Source organism: Tupaia chinensis, unplaced genomic scaffold (assembly GCF_000334495.1).
Source record: "Tupaia chinensis unplaced genomic scaffold, TupChi_1.0 Scaffold000473_1, whole genome shotgun sequence".
Lineage (NCBI taxonomy): Eukaryota > Metazoa > Chordata > Mammalia > Scandentia > Tupaiidae > Tupaia > Tupaia belangeri.
The window spans coordinates 4,346,815-4,370,252 of NW_006159982.1; the positions used below are offsets into that span (position 1 = coordinate 4,346,815).

Below are 23,438 nucleotides of genomic sequence, written 5' to 3' on the forward strand. Positions count from 1 at the left end.
AAGAGCGGATAATGTAAGAGGAAAGAAAAGAGTGTAGAGGGGAATAAAGAAAAATTTTGCCAGGAGCCTAGAGATGGAACTGGACGTCTACTGCAGAGCAAGGGCCACTCTGTGGGACAAGGTAGAGCAGGGTATTAACAAAACAAAAAGGAAAGCAAAGCAAAAGATAAAACAACAACAACAAAATAAAACAAAAAACAACCCTGCCTACCTCTCTGGGGAGTGGGGTCCTGGTCTTGGGAGCCTGGAATTGGAACAGGGGGCATTGGTGCCCCTGCCTCAGTTTCCCTTGCTGGCCAGGAGCCTAGAGATGGAGCTGGAGGTCTCCTGAAGAGCAAGCGCCGTTCTGTGGGACAGGTGAGAGCAGGGTATTAACCTACACTATTTAATTTTAATTTTAGAGTTCTTGTCTTTTTTATCTGTTCTTGCAATCTGTTTTGCATATTTTTGCTAATTTTAGCCATTTTCATTCTGAGTAGGAAGGCTGACTAAAACACTTCCTCAAAATCTTCACGTTTAATATCACAGATTATAATATCATTGTAAATATCCTTTAAATGGTCATGTTTTAAAACAGACAAAAATAAAGGATCAGGATTCAGATAAAACATGTTTCCTGTTTATTCTTTACTGATACAGCATTCAACTTAAAAACAGTTTAAACTAAGTATTTTAATGAAATTGTAGGCATTAGAGGTAAAATCCAATGGACTAGAGAATAGTCTTTGTATTACTTTTGTTTTTATTTTTATTTTTTAAAGCATGTTTATGAGAAGATGTGTGTTCTCTTAGCCTATTAAACTGCTAAAATTGGAAGGACCTTGTAACCTAAAATAGAATCATTTCTATATGAATCATTGAAGTAGATATGCAGACTATTGGAAAATTTTAGGGAATGAAATTAAATCTTCATGCAAGACTAAGTTAATATTGCTAAATATTTCCAAATGTCTTCTACTACTCCATTAAAGTTCAGATATTTTTTCCACAAAATTAATATACACTACTAGTTTTATGTTTAGATTTTTCTAACAAAGGTTATATGGGCAAAGATAGAATTAGCCTAATTCTCATTATTACTGGGACTTTATTTATAAAACTCTACTTAAGTATGGTTTGATAGACTTTAACACTCTTCTAAAAACAAGAAAACACACGGGAGCAACAGTTAGCGTAATGGCTATGTCGCTGGACTCCCACGTAGTCGACTGCTGTTTGAGTCCTGGACCTGGTGGCTTAAACTCACGCCGGGCATGTGTGCATGCGTGCCCAAGATCCCGAGAGGAAAATGGAGGAGAAGGGATTGCAGCGTGGCCATTCCCCCGGGGGGTGATTTCTCGCTTTCTATTTCTCGGTTTCTGTCTATCTGGTGAGTGCACATGCTCTATAGCAAAAACCTCTCCAAACAAAAAACAAACAAACAAACAAAAACAAGATAACACTCTAGTTGTATATTCTGGTAACAATAAAGCTATTGGGGACCAGCAGATGGCATGACAGTTACATCACTGGACTCCCACGTAGTCAGCTATGTTTCAAGTCCTGGACTGGTGGCTTGAAAATCATGTCGGGCATGTATGTGTTCCTGCCTAGATCCCAGGAGGAGAATGGTGGAGTAGGGATTGCAGAATGGCCATACCCCCTTGAAAGTGATTTCTCACTTTCCCTCTAAAATCAATCAGTCAATCAATTGATCTATTTGAATGCCACCACTTACAGGAGGAGATACAAAATGCAGATAATTTCAATATGAAATTTCTTTCTTTGAAAATTGCAGTTTTCTTTGTCCTAGCTCTATATTGTAATGCCTAGAAGAATGGGCTATCTGAAGTCTTAATATAATTCTTGGATAATTATGGGAAATATATAACCTGTGTTTTTATTCTTTTTCTCATCTGTAAATGAGGTAATAAGAGTATTAATGTCAGAGGAATGTTCTAAAAATTAAATACATAAATGTTAGCAAAATCCTTAGAATGGCACATAAGAACTGAATAAATGTTAGCTATTCTTGTTATTGTCATGGAAATATTTAAATGCCATGATTAAAATACAAGACATTTTGTTTACAAGTTTGATAGAGCTTATTTTAAAAAGCCCTTTTAAAGTATTTATTTTAATGAGACAAAAATACCATCTTCAAGCCTGTTGTTAATGAAAATTAGAATTTTTTTTAGGAAACAAAAATGATAAGAATTTGTAAAGAAACTTTTAAATCTATGATAGCTTTTTCTTAGTATTTTGTGAAATACTTATACATGTTTTAAATAAATTAGAGTAGCCTATAATTACATTTGTATCTTTGTGATATTTTATAACATCTATGAGTAGAAACTGCATTTGCTACTGATATGATAGGTCTTCCAAGAGTTCACAGAAAGAGCCTAACAATGGCACAGAACTTACTCAATACTCTGTGAGGCCACGTGAGATGTTCTTGGACTTTCATCTGGTGACCTCTCTAAACGGACTGGGCGTGTATACAGTTATATTAGTGGAAAATCCTAAGATACTATTTCTTATGAGTAATAGTCACAGTGATTTTGATTTTGAATAACTATTAATATTTTCACTAAAAAGTTGTGATGACATATTGTATCTTTTTATTTGTATCAATAGATTCAGAGACGATGGCGAGGCTATAAGATTCGAAAATACTGCTTTAATTATTATTACTTGAAAGAGTACTTGAGAGCTGTTTCACAGACTAATGATGCAATTAGGTGAGTAATACAAAATTTAGAAAGATTGCTCCACAGATGTTGATTATTACCATATTTACAAGTACTTTCAAAAACTCAATGACATTTCAAGCAGAAATTTATCGATAAGTTATAGATATATTGATTCTATTTACTTTAAAACTTTATCATTGGTATACTTAAAATATCTTTTACTCCTGACAATAAATTAGGTTCTGTTTGTGATATAGTATCTTGTTTTTATAAAAAAGAGTTCGTTTCAGTAAAATAGTCTCTTAATGACATGCATTTATCTGTAATATAATTTTACAGTTAAATCTTCAGTTATAAGTTGTATTTTCAGCAACATGTTCAATAGCAAGAACTTATGGAACATATTAAAGGGGAAGTTTTACTGTCAGTTTTTATTTTTTTTAAAGCATAGGAAGCTAGGATATAAGTTTAGGCTATGGGATGATATTGTCTGTAAATTTGAACAAAATAAAGGTATTATGGTTCTTTTCAGTCATTTCTTTCAAAACTCTACATGTTTTCATATTACTACAAAAACTGTTATGATTTCTCTTCTTATGTGCTCCATTCTAATGATATAGAAGTAGTGTCCATGTTGCCTAAAACACATTTATATAAAAAGGAGTAGCACTGAATGATAGGTGCATTTACATAGTAATTTTTCTTTCAAAATATTTTCCATATACATTATCTTACTTTATTTTTGAAATTGTTAGAACTAGAGAGAACTAACAATTGGTAATAACTTGTTTAAGTAAAGGTTTTGCCAGAAACTTAAATACAGTATATAGTCATGAAATATCTAAAAATAAAATTACCAACCATTGGTTTTCTCACATATGTTGTGGATTTAAAAGGATCTAGTTGGAGATTAGGAATAAAGGAGTTGTTGATTTCTTTGGAATAAAAGAAACAGTTAAAATGGGCCAGCAGATGGCATGGTGGTTTGATAGGCTGGACTCCCACATGACTGACCACAGTTCAAGTTCCAAATCCCATAGCTTGAAAATCATGCTGGGTGCTTATGTGCGTCTGCTCAAAATCCTGGGAGAGGAATGGAGAAGAAGGGATTGTGGCATGGCCATCCACTCTGGGGGTGACTTCTGACTTTCCCTCTGTCTCTCTGCAACGAGCACATGCCATATGACAAAAACCTACTAGAAAAAAAAAAAAAAAAAGAAAGTTTAGTATGGAAGGGAGGGGAAAGAGGAAGAAAAAAAACAATTAAAAGTATGCTTAAATGACAAAAAAATGAGAAGCTATTTGCTGATGATAAGATATAGTGTAGATTCTTTGTCTTAACTGACATGCATGGTATTTGCAGTGGAAAAAATAATGTTGTACACTGTAAAGACACGTGACTAAATGTTAAAAAATAAAACAGAAAAGTTTTGGGAGGCTTCAGTAGGATTTAGTCAATGAGAGAATCTGGAAAATGAGTAACTTGTGGACCATAGAACTACTATTAATTCCTTCTTGAGATACCTGAAGTTCTGCAGTCTGATTGGCTGACTTGAGATTCTCAGGACAAAAAGTATGTCAATAAATAGAGTATGTGAGAGAAAAAGAATAATATTAGGGCCGTTGTCTTACATTTAAATCTTTGATCCATTTTGAGTTGACTTTTATTAACAAGGGGAAATAGGCCTCTAGTTTCATTTTTTTTTTCAGATGGAGATCCAGTTCTTCCAGCACCTTTTGCTGAAAATACTTTCTTTTATCCACTGTATTGTCTTGTATATTTTGTTAAAGCTATATGGTTTGGGATTTATTTCTGAATTTTCTATTCTATGCCATTGGTGTATATGTCAATACTTTGATATTTTGATTTTCACTGCTTCGTAACATATTTTGAAGTCAGGTAGTGAGATATGCCGCCTACTTTGTTCTTTTTGCACAGTATTACTATTATAGAGTGCCATCGAATGAATAACCACCAAAGCCAGATTAATTTTAAAGGGAGTCTCTATTACGTGGCCAGTGACTACAGTCTGAGACTGGAGGGTTGGGGAGGGCAGGGGCCGAGAGTCAGAACTGCAGCCCCAACTGAAGTCTTTTTATAAGGGTTCAGTTACCAGGGATTTCTATCCAAGCATTTACAGAAGCTGAATCAAGCAGGTTAATTATTTGTGCGGGGAGTGGGGTTTCCATGCAGTTACATTGCTAAACAAAAGGATTTCGAGCTAGTTAGCAAAGACAGTAGCAGGTTCAGGATGTCGTCCCGGATATGGTTTTCTATATGGCTCGCACGAGCTATTTTCTCATGGGAAGAGCAAGCAGGTTTACAGAAGCAGCCAGCCATGTTAGGGTAAGGGAACAAAATGGACCAACAGTTTCATGTGCAAGATCCAATACGTGGCCTTCCACATTACCTTGGTGATACAGGAACTTTTATGATTCTAGACAAAAGTTATCATTTTTTTCTATTCTGCCAAGAATGTCATCTGTGATTTCATTGGAATTATACAATTATACAAACAGGAATACATCAACCTATAAAACTCCTGTATAGCAAAGGAAATAACAATTAGAGTGAAGAGACTATCTTCTGAATGGGAGAAAATATTTGCAAATTATACCTCAAATGAGAGATTTGATAACTAGAATATATAGGGAACTCAAGCAGCTCACCTGTGGGGGCGGGGGGAGGGAGGGAGAAGAATAATCTTGGGCCAGCAGGTGGCACATAGGTTAAGGTGGCTGGATCCCTCATGGCTGACTGAGCAGCTGGGGTCTTAAACTGGCCATGTGAGAAACTGCTGGTGTTATAAACCTGAGTTTTCCAACTCTCTGAGTGGTACTTGGTTTCTTGGCAGTCAGTTTCTCACCAACATTTTTGTTTCCCTGTCAGGTAAGCCAACTGTACTGGCCCCTCAAGCAACTGGTTTGGTGGGAGGCGCCTACAGGGATGAAAGGGCCCCAGAATAGAACGAGGCAGCGCTACCTGGTCTTTTGTCAGGTCCTCCTTCATCAGGAGCCCTGATGCCCTGGAGGCAATCAACTCCCACTGGACTTGATAGACCAGACTGAGACATAGGAACCTAGTCAGGCCCACCTGATTTGGATGAATGAAGAGCCTAACTGCCTCCCATGGTCTCCCATTGGAGCCACCAGTTCTGGGTTCAGGTTGCTGCACTGTTCCCTGCACGGTCCCCAGCCAGGGATCGGCAGCTCTGGTTGCTGTGTGGGTCCCCTTGCTGGGGGCAACCAGTTGGGGACTCTCCTGGAAGGGGGAAGACATTGTGATAAACTCTAGAGTGACTCTGTGTGTGTGTGTGTGTGTGTGTGTGTGTGTGTGTGTATCAGTTTCTGTGACCCTGCAGTCTTCAGACTATGGAGTCTGAGTGGGTCCTCACCTGTGTTTCTGTCACAGGGAGGGGGATCTTGCCACATGTCCAAGAGACCCATGTGTCCCCGAACTCTTGGCTGATTTGTTTCTGTCCCAATCTTGGGCTCAAGGCTTGTCCTTTATGTCTCGGAAGATAATTGGCTACTATTAGATCTCCTCTTGTTCTGGTCATGAAAAATTTCGGGAAGAAGTTCTCTGGAGAATATGGTGTCAAACTAACCCCAGGAAATTGGCATTTATAGTCCTAACATGGTAAAAAGATGTATTCTTACAATAAAAGTTTCTGAAAGTCTAATTTAACTGGGTAAAAATTTCCATTTTCTATGGAAAAACTGGTGGGTAGTCTGACTGATAGTCTAGACTAGGTATAAAGAAACTAGTTTTCTGACTAACAATCTAGTCATTGAACTGGATAAAAATTCCCATTGTCTGTGGAAAAACTGATTGGCCTTCTGAACTATCAAGCCAAACTGAAGGCAAGAAAATGTCAGGGTTTGCATGCTAGTTAGCTTATAGCAAAATCGTTAAATTGCTAAAAATCTGTATAAAAAGATATAAATCCAATGTTAAGCATGGATGCATGGTTGTCTGATTCTTCCTGAGTCTTTCTAATAGCTCTCATTATTAAGTTAACATGCCTTGATTATGCCTCTTATTAATCTTTTAGATTTTTAGAAATGAAAGATATTGGGGTGGTCTCTACATTAGGAAATATGTTAAACAAGTTTGTGTTTGTACATGTTCATAAGCTTCTGATACAGGCTAAAAGTTGAGGTTACTAAAAATTGAAAATTCTGATCAATATAAATATATTTAATTCGGTTCATAAGCTTAGTAGCTCCCTAAGGAGATATTAGATTCCCTAGGGTAGGTGAGAAAAGATAAACGTGGATAGTTAGTAAAAATTTCTTTGCAAAGGCACTCCCGTTGGAAATCCTCTCAGGGAAACCCAATTACAACCCACCTATCCTCCAGGCTAAAGTACTCCAGTTTCCCTGTCTGCACACTTGCTTACCAAGCAGCACAGGATCAATTTAGACAGGTCAGCCATTTAACTGGCTTTAAATGGGCCTTTGTATCAGGAAGAGAAAAACTGGGAAACCCTTGCCCAGGAACTTGGTAGGGTGGGAATCTCAAGACACGGGATGAGAGCTTTGCGCAGTGGCAGTATCGTAGCCAATGAGGTTTATCCGAGGCGCGATTATTGCTAATTGAAGACACGGGATGAGATGAGTTAAGGCTGGAGATCCTGGCTGCATTCTCCCTTCCTGCCTTCTTGCACTCCCTCTGTTCCATAGAAATGAAGGTTTAAATTAAAAATTGTATTCTCCAGGTAGAGTTTTTGTATAATCAATAAAGCAGATGCAAACTGGGCTCTGCCCTCCTGGCTGAGTTAAGACACAGTCTAGGACAAACCAGGTTCCTTACTTCTAGGTCCCCAGGAGCCCACAGTCAAAATGAAGGTGTGTGAGGCCAACCAATGATGTTTATGGTAGACACTGGCTCCTAGGCCACCAGAACTTTCTATCAATCCCAGACATGTATTTGCAACAAATTTGATGCTCATTGGCAAAGGTTGCCTTGCAGCGTATGCCTCATCGCTGTCCCCACCTGTAGTGGAGCAGATCATTATCTGTTTAGTGTGGACAACCATACTGATGAGTCTGAAATGAAAAAGGCTGAGAAGTCTTAATGATCAAGATTTTGAAAACCTATGACCTGATCTGCAGTGTGCCTGGGGCCAAGGTGGACATCATAAGATGCGATTTCATGACTATAATTGGTTATTAAAATATGGGGGCCAGCAGTTGGCATAAGTGCTATGTTGCTGTATTCCCATGTAGTTGAAAGGAGTTCGAGTCCCGGGCCCAGTGGCTTGAGCTCACGCCGGGTGCGTGTGCGTGAGTGCCCAAGATCCTGAGAGGAGAATAGAGGAGAAGGGATTGCAGCATTGCCATCCCCCTCTCTCCCCAAGAGGTAATTTCTCACTTTCTGTCTGTCTCTCTCTTTCTTTCGGGTGAGTGCATGCGCCCTATAGCAAAAATCTCTCCCAAAAGAATATATAATAATAATAATAATTCTACTGGATCATGCCAGGAACTGAACCATGTGTCACTGGTTCTAGAAGCCAGACTGTCAGAACCATTAGGGTCTTCAAACATAATGATCTGGTCTTAAAGCCTATATCCCAGAAAGAACTTCAGCAATTAAACTGATACTTGGTTCGTATTTTAATAATTTAAAATGTAATAGCCAGTTTCTGTTCTCCTAAAACAATACCTGAATATCAACAATCACTGGGAACCAAAAAGTTAGTCCAGATCACACATGCATATGTCAAATGGAAAGGAGCAAGAAAGATAGAAAGGGAGCATTGAGCCACAGTGTGCACTTTGGGACTCAGCCACCTGCCCTAGGCCTCTTCAGGCAGAATAAAAGCCAGGACGCAGTGCCAGACCTTTGGCTAAGGTTTACTTCAACCAAAGCTCGTGAAATTTAGTTGTTCATGACTTAACCTACAAAGAGTACAAGCTAAGAATCATTCTTAACCTACTGCTGTGAGTGAGTGTTAGCAGTAGAATAGTCAGTCTTTATTTATTTATTTTTAGGTTTTTGAATAGGGCATGTGCATTCATTGGAGAGAGACAGAGAAAGGGTGGAGGATGACAAAGAACCATGCCGCAGTTGTCATTGACTTGAAACCTGGTGTTACCTCAGTGAGGCAGAGGAAATACTTGGTACCAGGAGACACACAATTGGGCATTCAAGGATATATCAAATGCCTCAAAGAAGTTGGAATTCTGGTGGAATGTCAGTCTTCCTGGACCTCCACTAGTGCTAGTTAGAAAGCCTGGAGGACATTAGCAGCCAGCACAAGATTTCCACTCTGTAAACAACACTGCTGTAACCCTCCACTCTGTAGTGTCAAACCCCTACATGCTCCTGAACCTCCTGCTACCTCAAACCAATTGGTTCACATGCTTGGACCTCAAGGATGCCTTCTTCCATCTCCGACTAGCTTCCAAAAGCCAGCCCCTGTTTGCCTTTGAATGGGAAGAAAGTTCCTCATGCTGTTGTGACACTGATGAACAGTAGGGGCTATAGGTGGTTGATGGGTGAAAGGATGGCTCAGTACCAGGAGTTACTATGCCACTGATCTAAATATGCCTTCAAATAAAGAAAAAAATCCTCCAGTTACTATGCAATTGTTGCCAGAGCTCCCCCCACACCAAAAAAGAAAATCAATAAGCAACAGAAAAAAGAGAAACAAAGACTGGTTGGTGGCAGCTACCAGATGGGGAACTATTTGTCCCATTGCATTCTGGTTCATAAGCTGGTGCTTCAGTACCATGAATTGACACATGGGGGATTGTTTTCTGCAACCCTGTGCAACCATGTCAGTAGCAGATGTGAAACCTGTGCCAGGAACAATGCCCATCGGAAGCTGAGACCAGGCTATCAGAACCTCCCCTTACTACTATTAGTGGACTTTATTAAGTTCAAACCAGGTCGAGGCTACCAATACCTGTTACAGGCATCCCCCCCATGAATCCATCAGACTAGAGTCAAGAGGACTGTCTCCATGGACCGACACACAGCTCCTCCAGATGACACTTCAGAAACCAGGAATCTATAGCCCTGCTCTAGTCACTCCAGAGGCTGACTGGTCAATGTACCTTAGAAGCCTGAGGAATCTGTGGCCCTGCTTTGGCCACACCAGAGGCTGACTGATTTATGCATGGTGGAAAAATCAAGGATACACCTGTCCAAGACAACACAGGAACTATTCTGAACCTTCCCTGATAAGTTGTAACAGTCCCTTCTGTAGACTTAGCACTACTGCCTCGGCTGATTGGAAATTAAAGGGCTGCGGAGGTTGTGCCGTGATACCCTAAGGAAAACTAAGGGCATCAAAAGGGGGGATTATTTGGATCCCATTTGCCAACCACTTGCAAACAGGAAGTATTTCTATTCCACCTTTGTAAGTTGCCCGTGGGGGAAGTGTTACAAGCTGGAGACTGTTTCATGACTCTTCAAGTCTGCTCCCTCGTTCTGAATATTATCCATTTTTAAAGATATCATGTTTCCTTAGACTTCTAAACCTTTACACATACCATTTTCTTGGCCGCTCATTTTTAAATCATCATCCTTATATCACAGCTTAGAGGCTGTCAGGGAGTTAAGGGACTCATCATCTGAGACCCCACAGATGTTCATACAAAGCTTAAACCATCTACCCTATGTCATAATTACTGACATGTTTGCCTTTGCCCATATATTGTGAAATATGGTGCAGTGAGGAAGAAGGGAAGATACTCTGTCTTAATTATAATTTCTTCAGCTATATCTTCTATTTTATTAATTTTCTGTTTAGCCCATCCATACAGTTAATCTTAGTGATTACATTTTTATTTCCAAATGTACTATTCGGTCATTTTTTCTAATATTCCTAACTTCTTTTTGTAATTCCATATTGTTTGGTTTTCTAAATCCAATTGCAAATTTATTTAAATAATCATAGGTTATATTCTGCATCTGATAATTACAGTATTGTTCCTGTTTGTATTAAAATTTTTTTAAGAGATTTTTACTATAGAGTGCATGTGCTTACTGGAGACAGAGAGACAGTAAATAAGAAATCACCCCGCAAGGAGGATGGCCACACAACAATCCCTTCTCCTCCATTCTCTTCTTAGAATTTTGGGCACATGTGTACATGCACCTGGCATGAGTTTCAAGTCACCAGGACTGCCACGTGGGAGTCCAGTGCCTTAACCACTGCTTCACCTGTTGGCCCCCAAATTTTATGGTTTCTATTTTCCTTGTGTACTTACCATTAAAAAACTTGTGAGCTCATAGAGAGCTAGACTTAATCTATAACATTTCCAAGCGTGTACATTCTCACAGCTTTCCTCTAAGGAGTAGTCTTCAACTGTAAGGTACTACTAATCTAGAACCAGTCTAGCACCCTTTGAGAAAACTGGCTTAGCATCAAGTTTTTCTCCCACTTCTCATCAGAAAATCTAAAGACCTTTTATATGTGTAAGTATCTTCCCCCAGGTAATTTGTTTACAGATGACTACTAATTGTTTGATTTTATTTTCATTGTTCTTTGGCTATATTCATTACTTTCATGCAATCTAAAAATGCATTACAATTTATATTTTGACCTAGTTGTATTATAGTAAGAAAATTCTTGATAACACCTAATCTGTACTCCTGCTGGAAGTACAAGCCTCTTAAGTCTTCCTTTATCTTAGTAAATTTTCCAAATTTATTACATTAGGATTTAAAAAAAAAAAAGCCATTTGTACTATTTCTACCCTTTAAACTTTATTGAGAATTTCTCTATGACCTAACATATGGTGAATTTTAAAAATATGTGAAGACTCTTGAAAATATGTTCTTTGTCATTAGACTGTGGAGCTCAATACTTACTAGTTTGATCATTTTTAATCGTTAACATTTTTAGATATTCTCCTTTTTTTTTTACTTGGGTTGTCAAGAACTGAGAGGCATAAACTTAAACAAAAACATTTGAGAAATGTCCTTTTTATACTTTTTTTTTCTGTCATAGAAAAAAAATCATTACAAAATAATTAATTGGAATGCTAAGGTAATGGTTAATAGATATTCAAGACTTAAATCAGTTTACAGTATTCTTCATTAACATAGTTAAGTCATTTGCCCTTTATTAAACCTTTTTGAAATTAGAATTTGTATCTTGCTAAATTTTCAATGTATTTTCCTGGTTATTCTTTGCCATGTCTTTTACTTTTAAATTATCAGATTTAATTTAGATGTATCTGAATTTAGTTTTTTTTTTTTCTGCTAGCCAATCAGAGAGCAATTTTCTTTCCTTTTTTTAGTAAAATCAAACTTTAGTGAGCATAGAGCACAAAGATTAAGACTGCTGGATCCCACATGGCCAACTGTGTGGTTCGAGTCCCTGACCCAGCAGCTTGCAAACATGCAGGTGTGTGTGTGCTTGTGCCCAAAATCTTGAGAGGGGAATGGAAGAGAAGGGATTGTGGCATGGACATCCCCTGGGGGATGATTTCTCACTTTCTCTTCTCTCTCTCTCTCTCCCTTTCTCTTTGCCTCTCTGTAGTGAGTGCACATGCACTATAGAAAACTAAAAAAAGAAAAAAAATATTAAACCTTTTATTTTGAGATATTTATAGAGTCTCATGATTTGTAACAAATAATAGAAATATTCTTTGTACTATATTACTATAGTACCATATCACAGTCAGTGTACTGACCCTGATACAGGTCATTGATCTGATCCAAACTTTCTCAAGTTAACGTGTGCTATTTGTATGTGTGTGCATGTACATGCATTTGTGAAGTCTATGCAATTTTATAATATGTGCACTTTCTTTCTTTCTTTTTTTTTTTTTTTTGAGAGCGAGATCTTTGCTATAGGGCATGTGTGCTCTCCAGAGAGACACTTTTAAGAATAAATTATTTTCATTTCTCTTATTGATATGTTACATACGTGTTATGTAACTTCCTTTTATGCTACTGATTTTCAGGTTCAGGAACTCATGGGATGGACATATATACAGATACTTTAAATAAATTATATATATATATATATACTTTTAATGTAATTTGGTAGACTGAATTCTCATTTCTGACAGATATCTTAACTATATCTTCTTTTCTTAAAAATATGCTTAAAATCCATGTTTAGATAGAATCTATTGTCTTTTGTTTCAATGTTACATAAAGAAGATTATGATAATAATAAATGAAATTTTAAAAATTAAGAAAAAGAATCTATTGTCTTTTCATCTAAGAATGATTAAATTAGTATGTTGCTATATTTTCCATCGTCCTACATAATTTTAATCAATTATATTGTTATTCTTATTTTCTTCTAGTAAGTACTGTTACATATTTTAACATATTTATAACTATTATTTGACTTATTTGCTTTTAGCAACATTTTCAACAAACTTGCTATAAAAGAAGAGCCAATCAATGTATTTACACACATTGAAAGTCTTTGCAATTCCTTTTGTTGTCTGACTTGTTCTTATAATTGTTATTTCCACAGTTGTCATTGCCTTAATCATGTATTTGAATGCATTGGATGCTCAGATGCATTACAGTTGCTATCTTTTCTCTAGTCACATCTAATTTGGCTTAAGTTCCTAGCCTAATACCTTTTTTTAATTAATTAATTTATATTTTTAGGTTTTGCCATAGGGTGCATGTTCTTGCCAGCCAGAGAGAGACAGAGGGAAAGTGAGAATTACCCTCCAGGCAGGATGGGCACTCCTAAATCCTTTCTCCTCAGGATTTTGGGCAGGCACACCCACAAAACTGGCATGATTTTCAAGTTGCTGGGTTTGGAATTGGAACCTCACAGTTGGCCATGTGGAAATCCAACACCTTAATCAGACTGACTTTCTCCAACCTATGTTCTTAGTGCCTTTGTTGAAAATCAGCTCTGTTTCGTTGGTCTGTATGTCTGTTTTTATGCTAGTACTATGCTGTATTGGAGAGTAATGCTTTGTAGTGTTTTTTTTTTTTTTTGAGAGGTTTTCGCTATAGAGCGTGTGTGCTCGCCAGACAGAGAGAGACAGAGGGACAGAAAGCAAGAAATCAATCCCCCCAGGGGGGATGCCCACGCCGCAATCCCTTCTCCTCCATTCTCCTCTCGGCATCTTGGGCACACACGCACACGCGCCCGGCATGAGTTTTAAGCCACCAGGTCTGGGATGCGAATTGCGGTCGACTACGTGGGAGTCCAGCGACATAGCCATTGTGCTAACTGCTGGTCCCATGCTTTGTAGTGTTTTGAAGTCAGATATTGTGATACCTGACATAGATATTATGTTATTGCCTCAGTATAAATTATCACTGATGTGAAAAATATCATGTTGGTCAAGTTACCTTTTGAAGAAAAGTTGTTCAATACTTTGAATTTTTATACTCTCAATATTGCTTGGTTATTCAGAGCCTTTTGTGGTTCCATAAGAATTTTAGGATTTTTTTTTCTCTGACGAATATCGTTGGTATTTTGACAGGAACTACATTGAATTTGTAGATTACTTTGCATAGTGTGGACATTTTAATAATACAAGTTTTTCTTGCAATTCATGAACATGGACATCTTTCCATTTTTTTCTGTCCTCTTCAATTTCTTTTCTCAGCAAATAACCTTCAGATTTTAACATACTGTATAATGTATGTACCTTTCTTCTCCTTTCAAAAAATTAAAAAATCTTAGGCTACATTGAATCTGGTTCTCCCTTCTTTTGTACCTCCTAGTAATATGGAAGCCAGTGCATTCATTTCACTTTCCTTTAAAATCTGCTTCATGGTGGCATTTTTATATTTTCTTGTTAAGTTGCTAGAAGGCGCATACGAAAGAGAGAGAACCCTGCAATGTGACATGGTTATGCAATAAATGATTATTTTCCCTCCATTTCTCCATTCCATGAGAATTTTCAGTATGCATGTAAGGTGAACTCAGGGCCAAGATCTGAACCATAGTAAGCTATGTGAGACCCAGCTTTGTATAAACAGCACTTAGGTGCTATACTATGGGGCTAGTTCTATTTTTAGAATTTAAAAAAAAATTATTTAATTTAATTTGACCAGAGAGGGACCAGAGTGGGGAGAGGAGTAAGAAAGCAAACCACCAGGTCTGGAACTTGAACCATGGTCTGCCATGTGAGAGGTCCAATGCCTTTAACTACCAAACCACTCACTGGCCCTTATTTTTAGAATCTTTAAGAGACAATACTTATTTAGATTTGCCAACACAGTTCTCTAATTTCATTACTTACTTTTACTTTTAAATATCACTACTTTCTTGAGGGTTCAATTTGCTACTAGCTGAAGACCAACCTTGGGTATTCTTTCAAGGTAACAAGTATTTTCTTTCTAGTCTTTGAAGATATTATTTTATTGCCTTTTACCTTAAATTGTTGCTATTGGACAAAGTACAATGTTAGTCAAGTTGTCTTTGAAGAAAAGCTGTTCAATACCTTTAGATAGTTTTCTTAATTATTTAACATTCTGTTATTTACCACAATGTAGCTAAGAGTTTTAAAAATATGTGCTGCCTTATATCTCATGTACTCCTCTCTAATCCCGGTGGAATTTTCACTACTTTTGGTGGCCCTTCTTCAAAAAATATTGTTTCCTAATTTTGCTAATAATAATTCCCTTTTCTATTTCTTATTGTCTTTGTTATCTTAAAGAAGTGTAGAGGAGAAAAAAGTCAAGATAATTTTCTCAACTATTTTAATATTAATCACATTTTATTTTCCCTTATGTAGTTTTGTACCATAGAGAAGGCAGAAGAGGAACAGCTAAGGCAAAAAAAGGCTAGTATGGGTCAGAGCAGGAGTGGGACTCTTGGACAGAGGGCTATTTCTCAGACAGAATGAGACTGTGTCCTGAAAGTTGTGCAGAAATTAGGACAATAGCATGTGAAATTTCACTGGTATTGGTACATGGAACTTGATGAAAGTTTTGACTCAGAATAAATTCAGACAGTGTAGCAGGAGCCAAGCTATACCAGGGCATTTAGGCTGCAGTGTCTAAATACTCTTCTAAGAACATTTGAATGAACTTCCTTTTAAAAGAGGGCAGTAGCTGGGGCCAGCAGGCGATGTGGTGGGTAAGAGACTTGAATCCTTCATGCCCTACAATGGTTCAAGTCCCATCACTCTTGCTATTTCCTTTTCATTGGAAACTAGATCCAACACACACTTTTGACTTAACACACAAAGGAATGAATACCGGAGTAGGGATCATTTGAGGCCATTTTAGAGGCTACTTTCCATACTCAGTGACTTACACATATAGTATTTTAGTAAAGAAGGTTAGTTTAACCTAGGATAAAAATGACTTGACCTTTATTTAGAGCAGTATTTTCATCTCATGTCTTCTCAAGATTACATTTCAAACTTTAATATTGTCTCAAAGCAATGATAACATCCTCCTTACTTATATACTGGCAGGCATTAAAATTTATAATGTCTGGATTTCAAAGGGAATATGAAACATCTAGTCTCAGTCCTTTGTCTTTTGGTAGGGTTAAATCATTTAAAGAAAAAAAAAAAGAACTTGCTACAATATTTTATGCAAAACACGCTTTGCATTTTAATTGCATAGCATATGAACAACATTGGGTTTTACTTGGGTTTTTCTGCTATTTGGTTAATGGAAATAGTTGACTGTCCTATAAATATTTTTAAAATTATGTAATACATATGAAAGAACACACTTTCTTCACCAAGAATGGACCTATTACAAAGACAAATGGGATTGATTAATTTAAGACTGAGTCTGTACTTGGTATACATGTTCGTTTGTAACCTCTAGCCTGATATGCAAAAACTGCCCCAGGTTATGAATAAGAAAACTATATAATGAAATTAAAAAATAGCTACAGAGTTACAGATTGCTAGCATTAATAAAACATTATTAGTTCAGAGTGCACAAAACTGACTGATTTTTGAAATTTTTAATAGAACATTAAGATAAAAGTAATGTATTCTCCTAAGTTTAATGCTTAACTGTAGTTTTGGATTGTTAACATCCCAAAACAGTGGTTTTGTTCTAAATGTAAATTTGTCATTCATCAAAACAAATTAGTTTCTCAGCATGTTAATTTTGAGCAGTGTAGCTTGACTAGAAAGATTTTTATAGGTATTATTCTTTACCTATCTTTTCATGTATTATGAAAGTTTTTTAAGGAATACATATATTTTTTATTGAAATAGCTTTATTGGGATGAAATTTCCACACCATACAAAATACTATCTTAAGTGTACTATTCTGTGGTGTTTAGAGAATTTGTAGAGTTGTGTAACCATTACCATGAATAACTTAAAACATTTTAAAAGAAAGCCTATACTCTTTAGCAGTCTTCCCTCATTTTTATTGTTGCCAACTGTAGGTAGCCATTAAGGTACTGTCTGTCTTTGCCCATTCTGAACATTCTGTATCAATTAAATTGTACATATGTGGTCCTTCGGGACTTTCTTCTTTCACTTAGCATGATGTTTTCAAGGTTTATTCATATTGAAATATATCAGTATTTTATTATTTTTGACTGCCAAATAATATTTCATTGTATGGATAAATCATATTTTTTTAATTTATTAATCATCTGTTGGACATTTGAGTTGTTTCTACTTTTTAGCTATTATGAATAATGCTGCTATAAACATTCATATACAGGTTTTTATGTGGACAAGTTTTCATTTCTCTCGAAGAAATTATAAAGCTTTGAAATAACACATTTAACATATGAGGGATTAGGAACATTGACTTTAGATTCAGATGTATATGGATTAGAGTAATGGTCCTAGCACTTTCTACATGTGACCTTGAACTAGTTACTTAATCTTACAGAAATTAGATTTTTCACATGTATTTTGGAGAAACAGATTTTTACTTCACAGAGATATTGTGAAGCATGCAATACATAAAACATTGATTGTATCATTGACACTCAATGAATAGTGGTGATTATTGTCAAGGAAAAGGTAGAGAAAATAGGGCCTGTTGGTGGTACAGTGCAACATAATTGGACCCATAAGGGAAAAGTCCTGGGTTTCCCTCCTGGGTACTCCCTAAGGATTCCGGACATGTGCACGTGTGCATGCCCATGATTTAGGCTGACTGAGACTGTGGGGGAGGATTGCAATGCCAGTCTGATACATACGAAAGGAAGAGAGATAGGACGACAATTGAGAAGAGACTGGAGTTGCTCATATGTTTCCAAGAAAAGTTCAAATAGGCTGATTAACAGTCCTGAACAGAAGTTGTCAGGACTGTTAATCAGCCTAGTTGAACTTGAATGGTCTTGCCTTAGTACCATACCATTCTCAATCACTGGCTGGAAGTAATCTGAGGAAGGTGTGCACTTGGGATGAACATGTTAGTGGATCCAGCAGTACATTTTTATGGTCTCTATAGGATATTTTTAGAAAAGGTTTTTCCCTGAAGTTTTTTAAATTTCTTATTATTTTATAGAAATTTTGCATTAAGTGCCCAAGAAATCAATGAACCTTTTAGTTCTGCAGTATTTTCTTATATGATTTCTATAACTTTCTCACTTCTGTTTATTCTATTCTTTCTTCACATGTTTCTTATTGTTTAGAGGCTGGACCTCCAGAAATAATATACTAAGTCTCTTAACATTTTCTGCTCACTCCTTTACCCTCAGGTCTTTTTCTTTCATCCTGTTTTGTGAGAGCTTTTTTTCCTACCCTTTTACTTACATTTTTATTTTAGCCACTGTTAACTTTCATGAAATATTTCTATAATTTTGATCATTTATTTTTTCATAAAATTCTTTTCTTATTTTATTAAAAAATCTCATATTTCTTGAATATTATTGGAGCAGTTAGGGTCTTTGAAGAAAGTGGAATCCACTCCAGGTCACTGAAGTCAAGTTAATGAAAGTATGATTTACAGAGATGTGGGCATATTAAAGGATCAGTAAGGGATGTTTTTTTCCTGGGACCAGCAACAGTGGGGTGTTATTAATACTACCAGAGTTGAAATATTAAGGGAAAGAAATAGCATTAATAGAATACAGTGAGAGCCACAAGTTTACTCCCAGTCCCTGGCCATAATTTCTATTCATAGAGGGATGTAGCTATTGCCAGAGATATTTGGCACCAAAGGAGGAGAGTATAATGAGGAAGAAATGTCACAAAGTTCTTGTTTTTTTGTTTTTTTTTTTCTCCTGCATTCTAGTCCTCTGTAAGACTAAACCCAACTGGAAACCAACCAAGGTGAAGCATTCTGTAGGATTTAGCCTTCTTGGTCATGGTGTTGGGCAAAGGAGTATATAGAATTGGGTTGAGGGAAGACTGGCAAATGACAACTACCAGCCTAGACAAAAATTTGAGTTCAAAGGTTAAATTTGATTTTAGTTTCTGTGCTATCAGTTTTTTAAATTGATTTTCATTTTCTCTTTTACATTGAAGACTCTTCTCATACAATTGGTGATATTTGAGAGTTTGTTTATACAAGAGCATGATAAATTGAAATGCTTATTTGAATGTGTACATACGTAAGCAAATTTAGTTGACTGGTGGGCTTTGTTTGTTTTTAAAATTACTGAACAGAGACATGACTTTTTTCAAGTAGGGGAGCCTAAATGCCAGTGTGTGGGAGTCTTTCAGAGATATTTAATTTCTCCTAAGAAGAAATTTCTGATGCTTTTTGAAGGAGGAGATGCTATAGCTGAACTTCAGTGAAGGTTGAATAAAGAGCCTTGTACATCTATAGTAACCCACAAGTTACTAAATTCTTAGAGCACAGCTTCAATCCCTCACCTAAGACTGAAGTTGAAATGTTGATATTCTCTGTATGTGTAAAAAAAAGAAAAGAAAAAAAAAAGTATGTAGCCATTGTGCCTGTATAGGACAAGGTTAAATGATTGAATCAAAGCAGAACTGAAATGGGATTCTGATCTCATGACCTTAAGAATAGTGATCTTTCTAGCACAGACAGTCCCTGATGATGATCTGGTAGCTCGACATAATTTTTTTGACTTGACAATGGTGCAAAAGTGTGACATTGCAATATAAACCGTACTTTGAGTACGCATACTGTCAATCTCTTTTTCACTTACAGTACCATATTCAATAAATTACATGAGATACTCAACATTTTATTGTAAAATAGGCTTTGTATGAGATGATTTTGCTCAACTATAGGCTAATATAAATGTTCTGAGCAGGTTTCAGATAGTCTAAGCTACACTTCAATGTTCAGTAGGTTAGACACATTAAAGGCGTTTTGAGTTTATGATATTTTCAACTAACAATAGGTCTTTCGGGACATAATCTCATTATAAATAGAAGAGCATCTGTATATTATACTTTCGTAAACACAAAATTAATGAAATAATAGAAAGACCTTAGAAAAGAAAAGTTTCTCAGTTTGACTCCCTTTGGTGCATAGGGTCAAATTCTGGTTAACCTATTTATGATGTACATTGGCCAATAAAACTGCATGCAGCAGAAAACATCAGGAATTTTAAGGGCTTTGAAAATCAAGAAGTGTTAGCCAAGATTGGAAAATAGAAGTGTAAAGGTAGGCATGACATCTGTCTTCAGAAATTTTGAAACTTATCATATGCATTTATGAAAAGAGACAAAATTAGGACAAATGGATAGATTTGAGTGCAACATAAAAGACATGTTTTCAACAATTAAAGCTACTTATAAATAGGTTGACTTATGTGGTACAAAATACTCTGACAGAATGACTTATCCAAAATGCCAGAACTTGTACAGAAAGGATTTTTGTATTTGATGAGAAACTAGATTTCTAATGTCTCCTTAAATCTGAAATAATTTGCTTAATATGGTAATAAACACTTTTAAAATATATACACATCTATGTATTTACATACCATGAAAATCAAAAAAGTTTTATTTCCCTAAGATGTAAGAAAAATTTAAATGAGGGCCAGCCCCATAGTGCAACAGTTAGGTGCTATACAAAGAAACTAGATCCCACATGGCTGACCAGCATTCAAGTCCTTGCTGTGTTGGCTTGAAAAACATGCTGGGTGGGGCTGGTAGGTGGTGTGGAGATTAAGGCATTGAATCCCACATAGCCAACAGTGTGGTTTGAGTCCAAGATCCAGCAACTTGGAAATCACACTGTGCGTGTGTGCCCCAGATCCTGAGCAGAAATGGAGAAGAGATTGTGGTGTGACCTTACCCCTGGTGGGTGATTTCCCACTTTCCCTCTCTCTCTCTCTCTGGTGAGTGCACATACCCTACAGATAAACCTAAACTAACAACAAAAAGAAAAATATCCTGAGTGTAGCTATATGGCCAGAATCTGGACGGGATGAAAAATAGGAAGAGGGACCAGCAATTGGCGTAATGGCTATGTCGCTGGACTCCCATGGAGTTGACCACGGTTCACGTCCCGGACCCGGTGACTTAAAACTCACACCGGGTGCACATGCGTGTGTGCCCAAGATCCCAAGAGGAGAATGGAGGAGAAGGGATTGTGGTGTGGCCATCCCCCCTGGAGGGTGATTTCTCGCTTTCTGTCTCTCTGTCTGTCTCTGTCTGTCTGGCGAGTGCACATGCCCTATGGCAAAAACCTCTCAAAAAAAAAAAAAAAATAGGAAGAAAAAGAATTGTGGCATGACCAGGATCTGTTGAGGAATGTTTTTTCTTTCTCATGCACATGCATATCCCCTGTGGTATAACAATAAAAGTTAAATGAGACTAATCCATAGCATAAAAAATTCAGAGGAAAGTATATGATATGATAGTAAATATAAACCACAGATAGTAAATGTAAACCACGATTTTTATATACCCATTATAATTATATACTAAACATTCTTAACAGTGAGCTATCGTGTAATTTAAAAAAATCTTTATAATAAAATTATTATTAGAATATCTTATTACTCCTGGAGCATAAATATTGTTTTGCTTTTCCAGAAATAGAAGAGATTATTAGGGAGGTTGCAACACTGACACAAATTTCCATATTATTCTTTCAAAATTTTGGAGAAAAATGATAATGGAGATAGCATTAATATGCACATTATTATAATTTCAATATTATATGAAAGAGTTCTTGGATTCATTGACATATTTGCCAAATTGCTAATAGACGGGATCTATTAAAATGCATTATCAGGTTTTTTATGATCTGTGTGGTGCTAATGAAGTATCACATTTATGAGAACAACTGCTGTGCTTTCAATAAACCAAAGTATCTCTGTCCTGTTGGGATGAACTGGGCTGTGTATTTGGTCCTTAATTATTCTGAAATCCATACATCCATACACTTAACTTGGCATGCGAAAAACTGACTTTTTATTCTCGAACTATTGCTGTTATTTTTATGTGAATAACTTCCAGTTGTACTGTGTGAAATTCTTTTAGATCTGAAAATTCAGTTTTTCTCTCTGTGTTTTATTTTCTCTCTTGGACTGTCACTGTTTGTTCTGGGTGATGATAGTCACAAGTCAGAACTAACAGCTTGCTGTTTCAAAACATTTATATCAATATTTGTGTTAAATACTGTCTTTGTAATCTAATTTGCATTTGTTTTCAAGGGTAAAGCAAAAAAACACTTTTAAAGTTCTGTTTATGAATATACATCTAATTTCTAGGAAAACTCAATTCAAAGATTTGAACATAATCTCTCATCCTTATAATGGTTATCTGGGAGCCTCAATATGCTCTCCATCATAGTCTTTAACTAATCTTGCTCTGACAGATGATCATACAGAGCCAACAAATGCAGTAGGCTAATGACAAACCTGAAGAAAATTGAGATCACTTCTGCATCAGGGAAACACAATACTAAAGATTTCCAGTTCTCTAGAGTTGAAGTCTTTTAATGCATTAAGCTATCTAGGCAGCACATTTCCAATTGTGCTTTAATTAACAAAGAAATAGAAACATGAAGGAAATCAGCAAGCTCTTTCTGACTGGTAACACGTGCAGCCCCTAAAAATCAAAGCAGCAACATCGAGTAAAAACCTACAGGATAGTGTCTGTGTTCACTCGCCTTGTGCCTTCACACAGGGATTCTTCAGACCTTGCACCAACTTCATGTTAAAGTCACGATTAATAGTAAGTGGAAAAATAGATATGTGAATAATAAGAATCTGGGCTACATCTAGTCTATCAGCATTGGATAGATATTTGAAAATACTAGATCCATCTTTAGACACATGCACAGTGTAAACAGATAGGATTATAACTGAGTAGTTGCTGAAATTGTACAAATATAAACAAAAGTAATAAAATGCTTTAATTACATACCTGCCTCTGTGTTCTTGGTAAATATCCATAAGAGAAAGTTCAATCTGGTCAGTTAGACTCAGGAATGTCACAATTAATTATCAAGTCAAACATTTAGATGAACAAATTTGAGATGTTCCAAGCAATGACAGCTCAGTAAATAGGGGCAATCATAGTAAATCATATTTATTTAGCACGTATTCTGTACAGTACTTTACATGTTATCTATTCACACAAATCCCCTTTTGGAATACATATCCTTATATTTTAAAGTTTAAAAAAATTAAAACTCAAGGTTTAAGTAATGGATACAGTCACATATCAAAGTAGTAGTGGGTCTAGAGGTTGCAACTCAGCCTTTTTTTTGGTTATTGAATTGATGGTGTGTTTTTCCCCTTTATTATTATTATTATTATTATTTATACATTTCTCTATACATCATTTAGATTATAAAGAGACTTTACCCAGCATAATATACATCTCAGTCCAGTCAAGAATACTATACACATCCTCATCAACAAATAACAAAGTATATCTGTGTCCCATAAATATTTTCCCTCTCCATTTTTCTCCCAAATTATCTTTCCCACT

General features: G+C 36.3%; 1 protein-coding gene and 1 pseudogene across 3 annotated transcripts in view; both read left to right on the forward strand.

Annotated features, from left to right (window-relative positions):
• SPATA17 (spermatogenesis associated 17) overlaps nucleotides 1–23,438 on the forward strand; it is a 263,127-nt gene that overhangs the window by 56,446 nt on the left and 183,243 nt on the right. For all 3 annotated transcript variants that reach the window (XR_335619.2, XM_006155850.1, XM_006155849.2), the window contains exon 5: nucleotides 2,620–2,723. Coding sequence is in view for 2 of the 3 variants with exons in the window: in XM_006155850.1 (XP_006155912.1) it covers nucleotides 2,620–2,723 (104 nt within the window). In the remaining variant the exon portion in view is untranslated. The remainder of the gene's footprint in view (nucleotides 1–2,619; nucleotides 2,724–23,438) is intronic.
• LOC114009129 (uncharacterized) lies at nucleotides 7,214–7,427 on the forward strand (annotated as a pseudogene).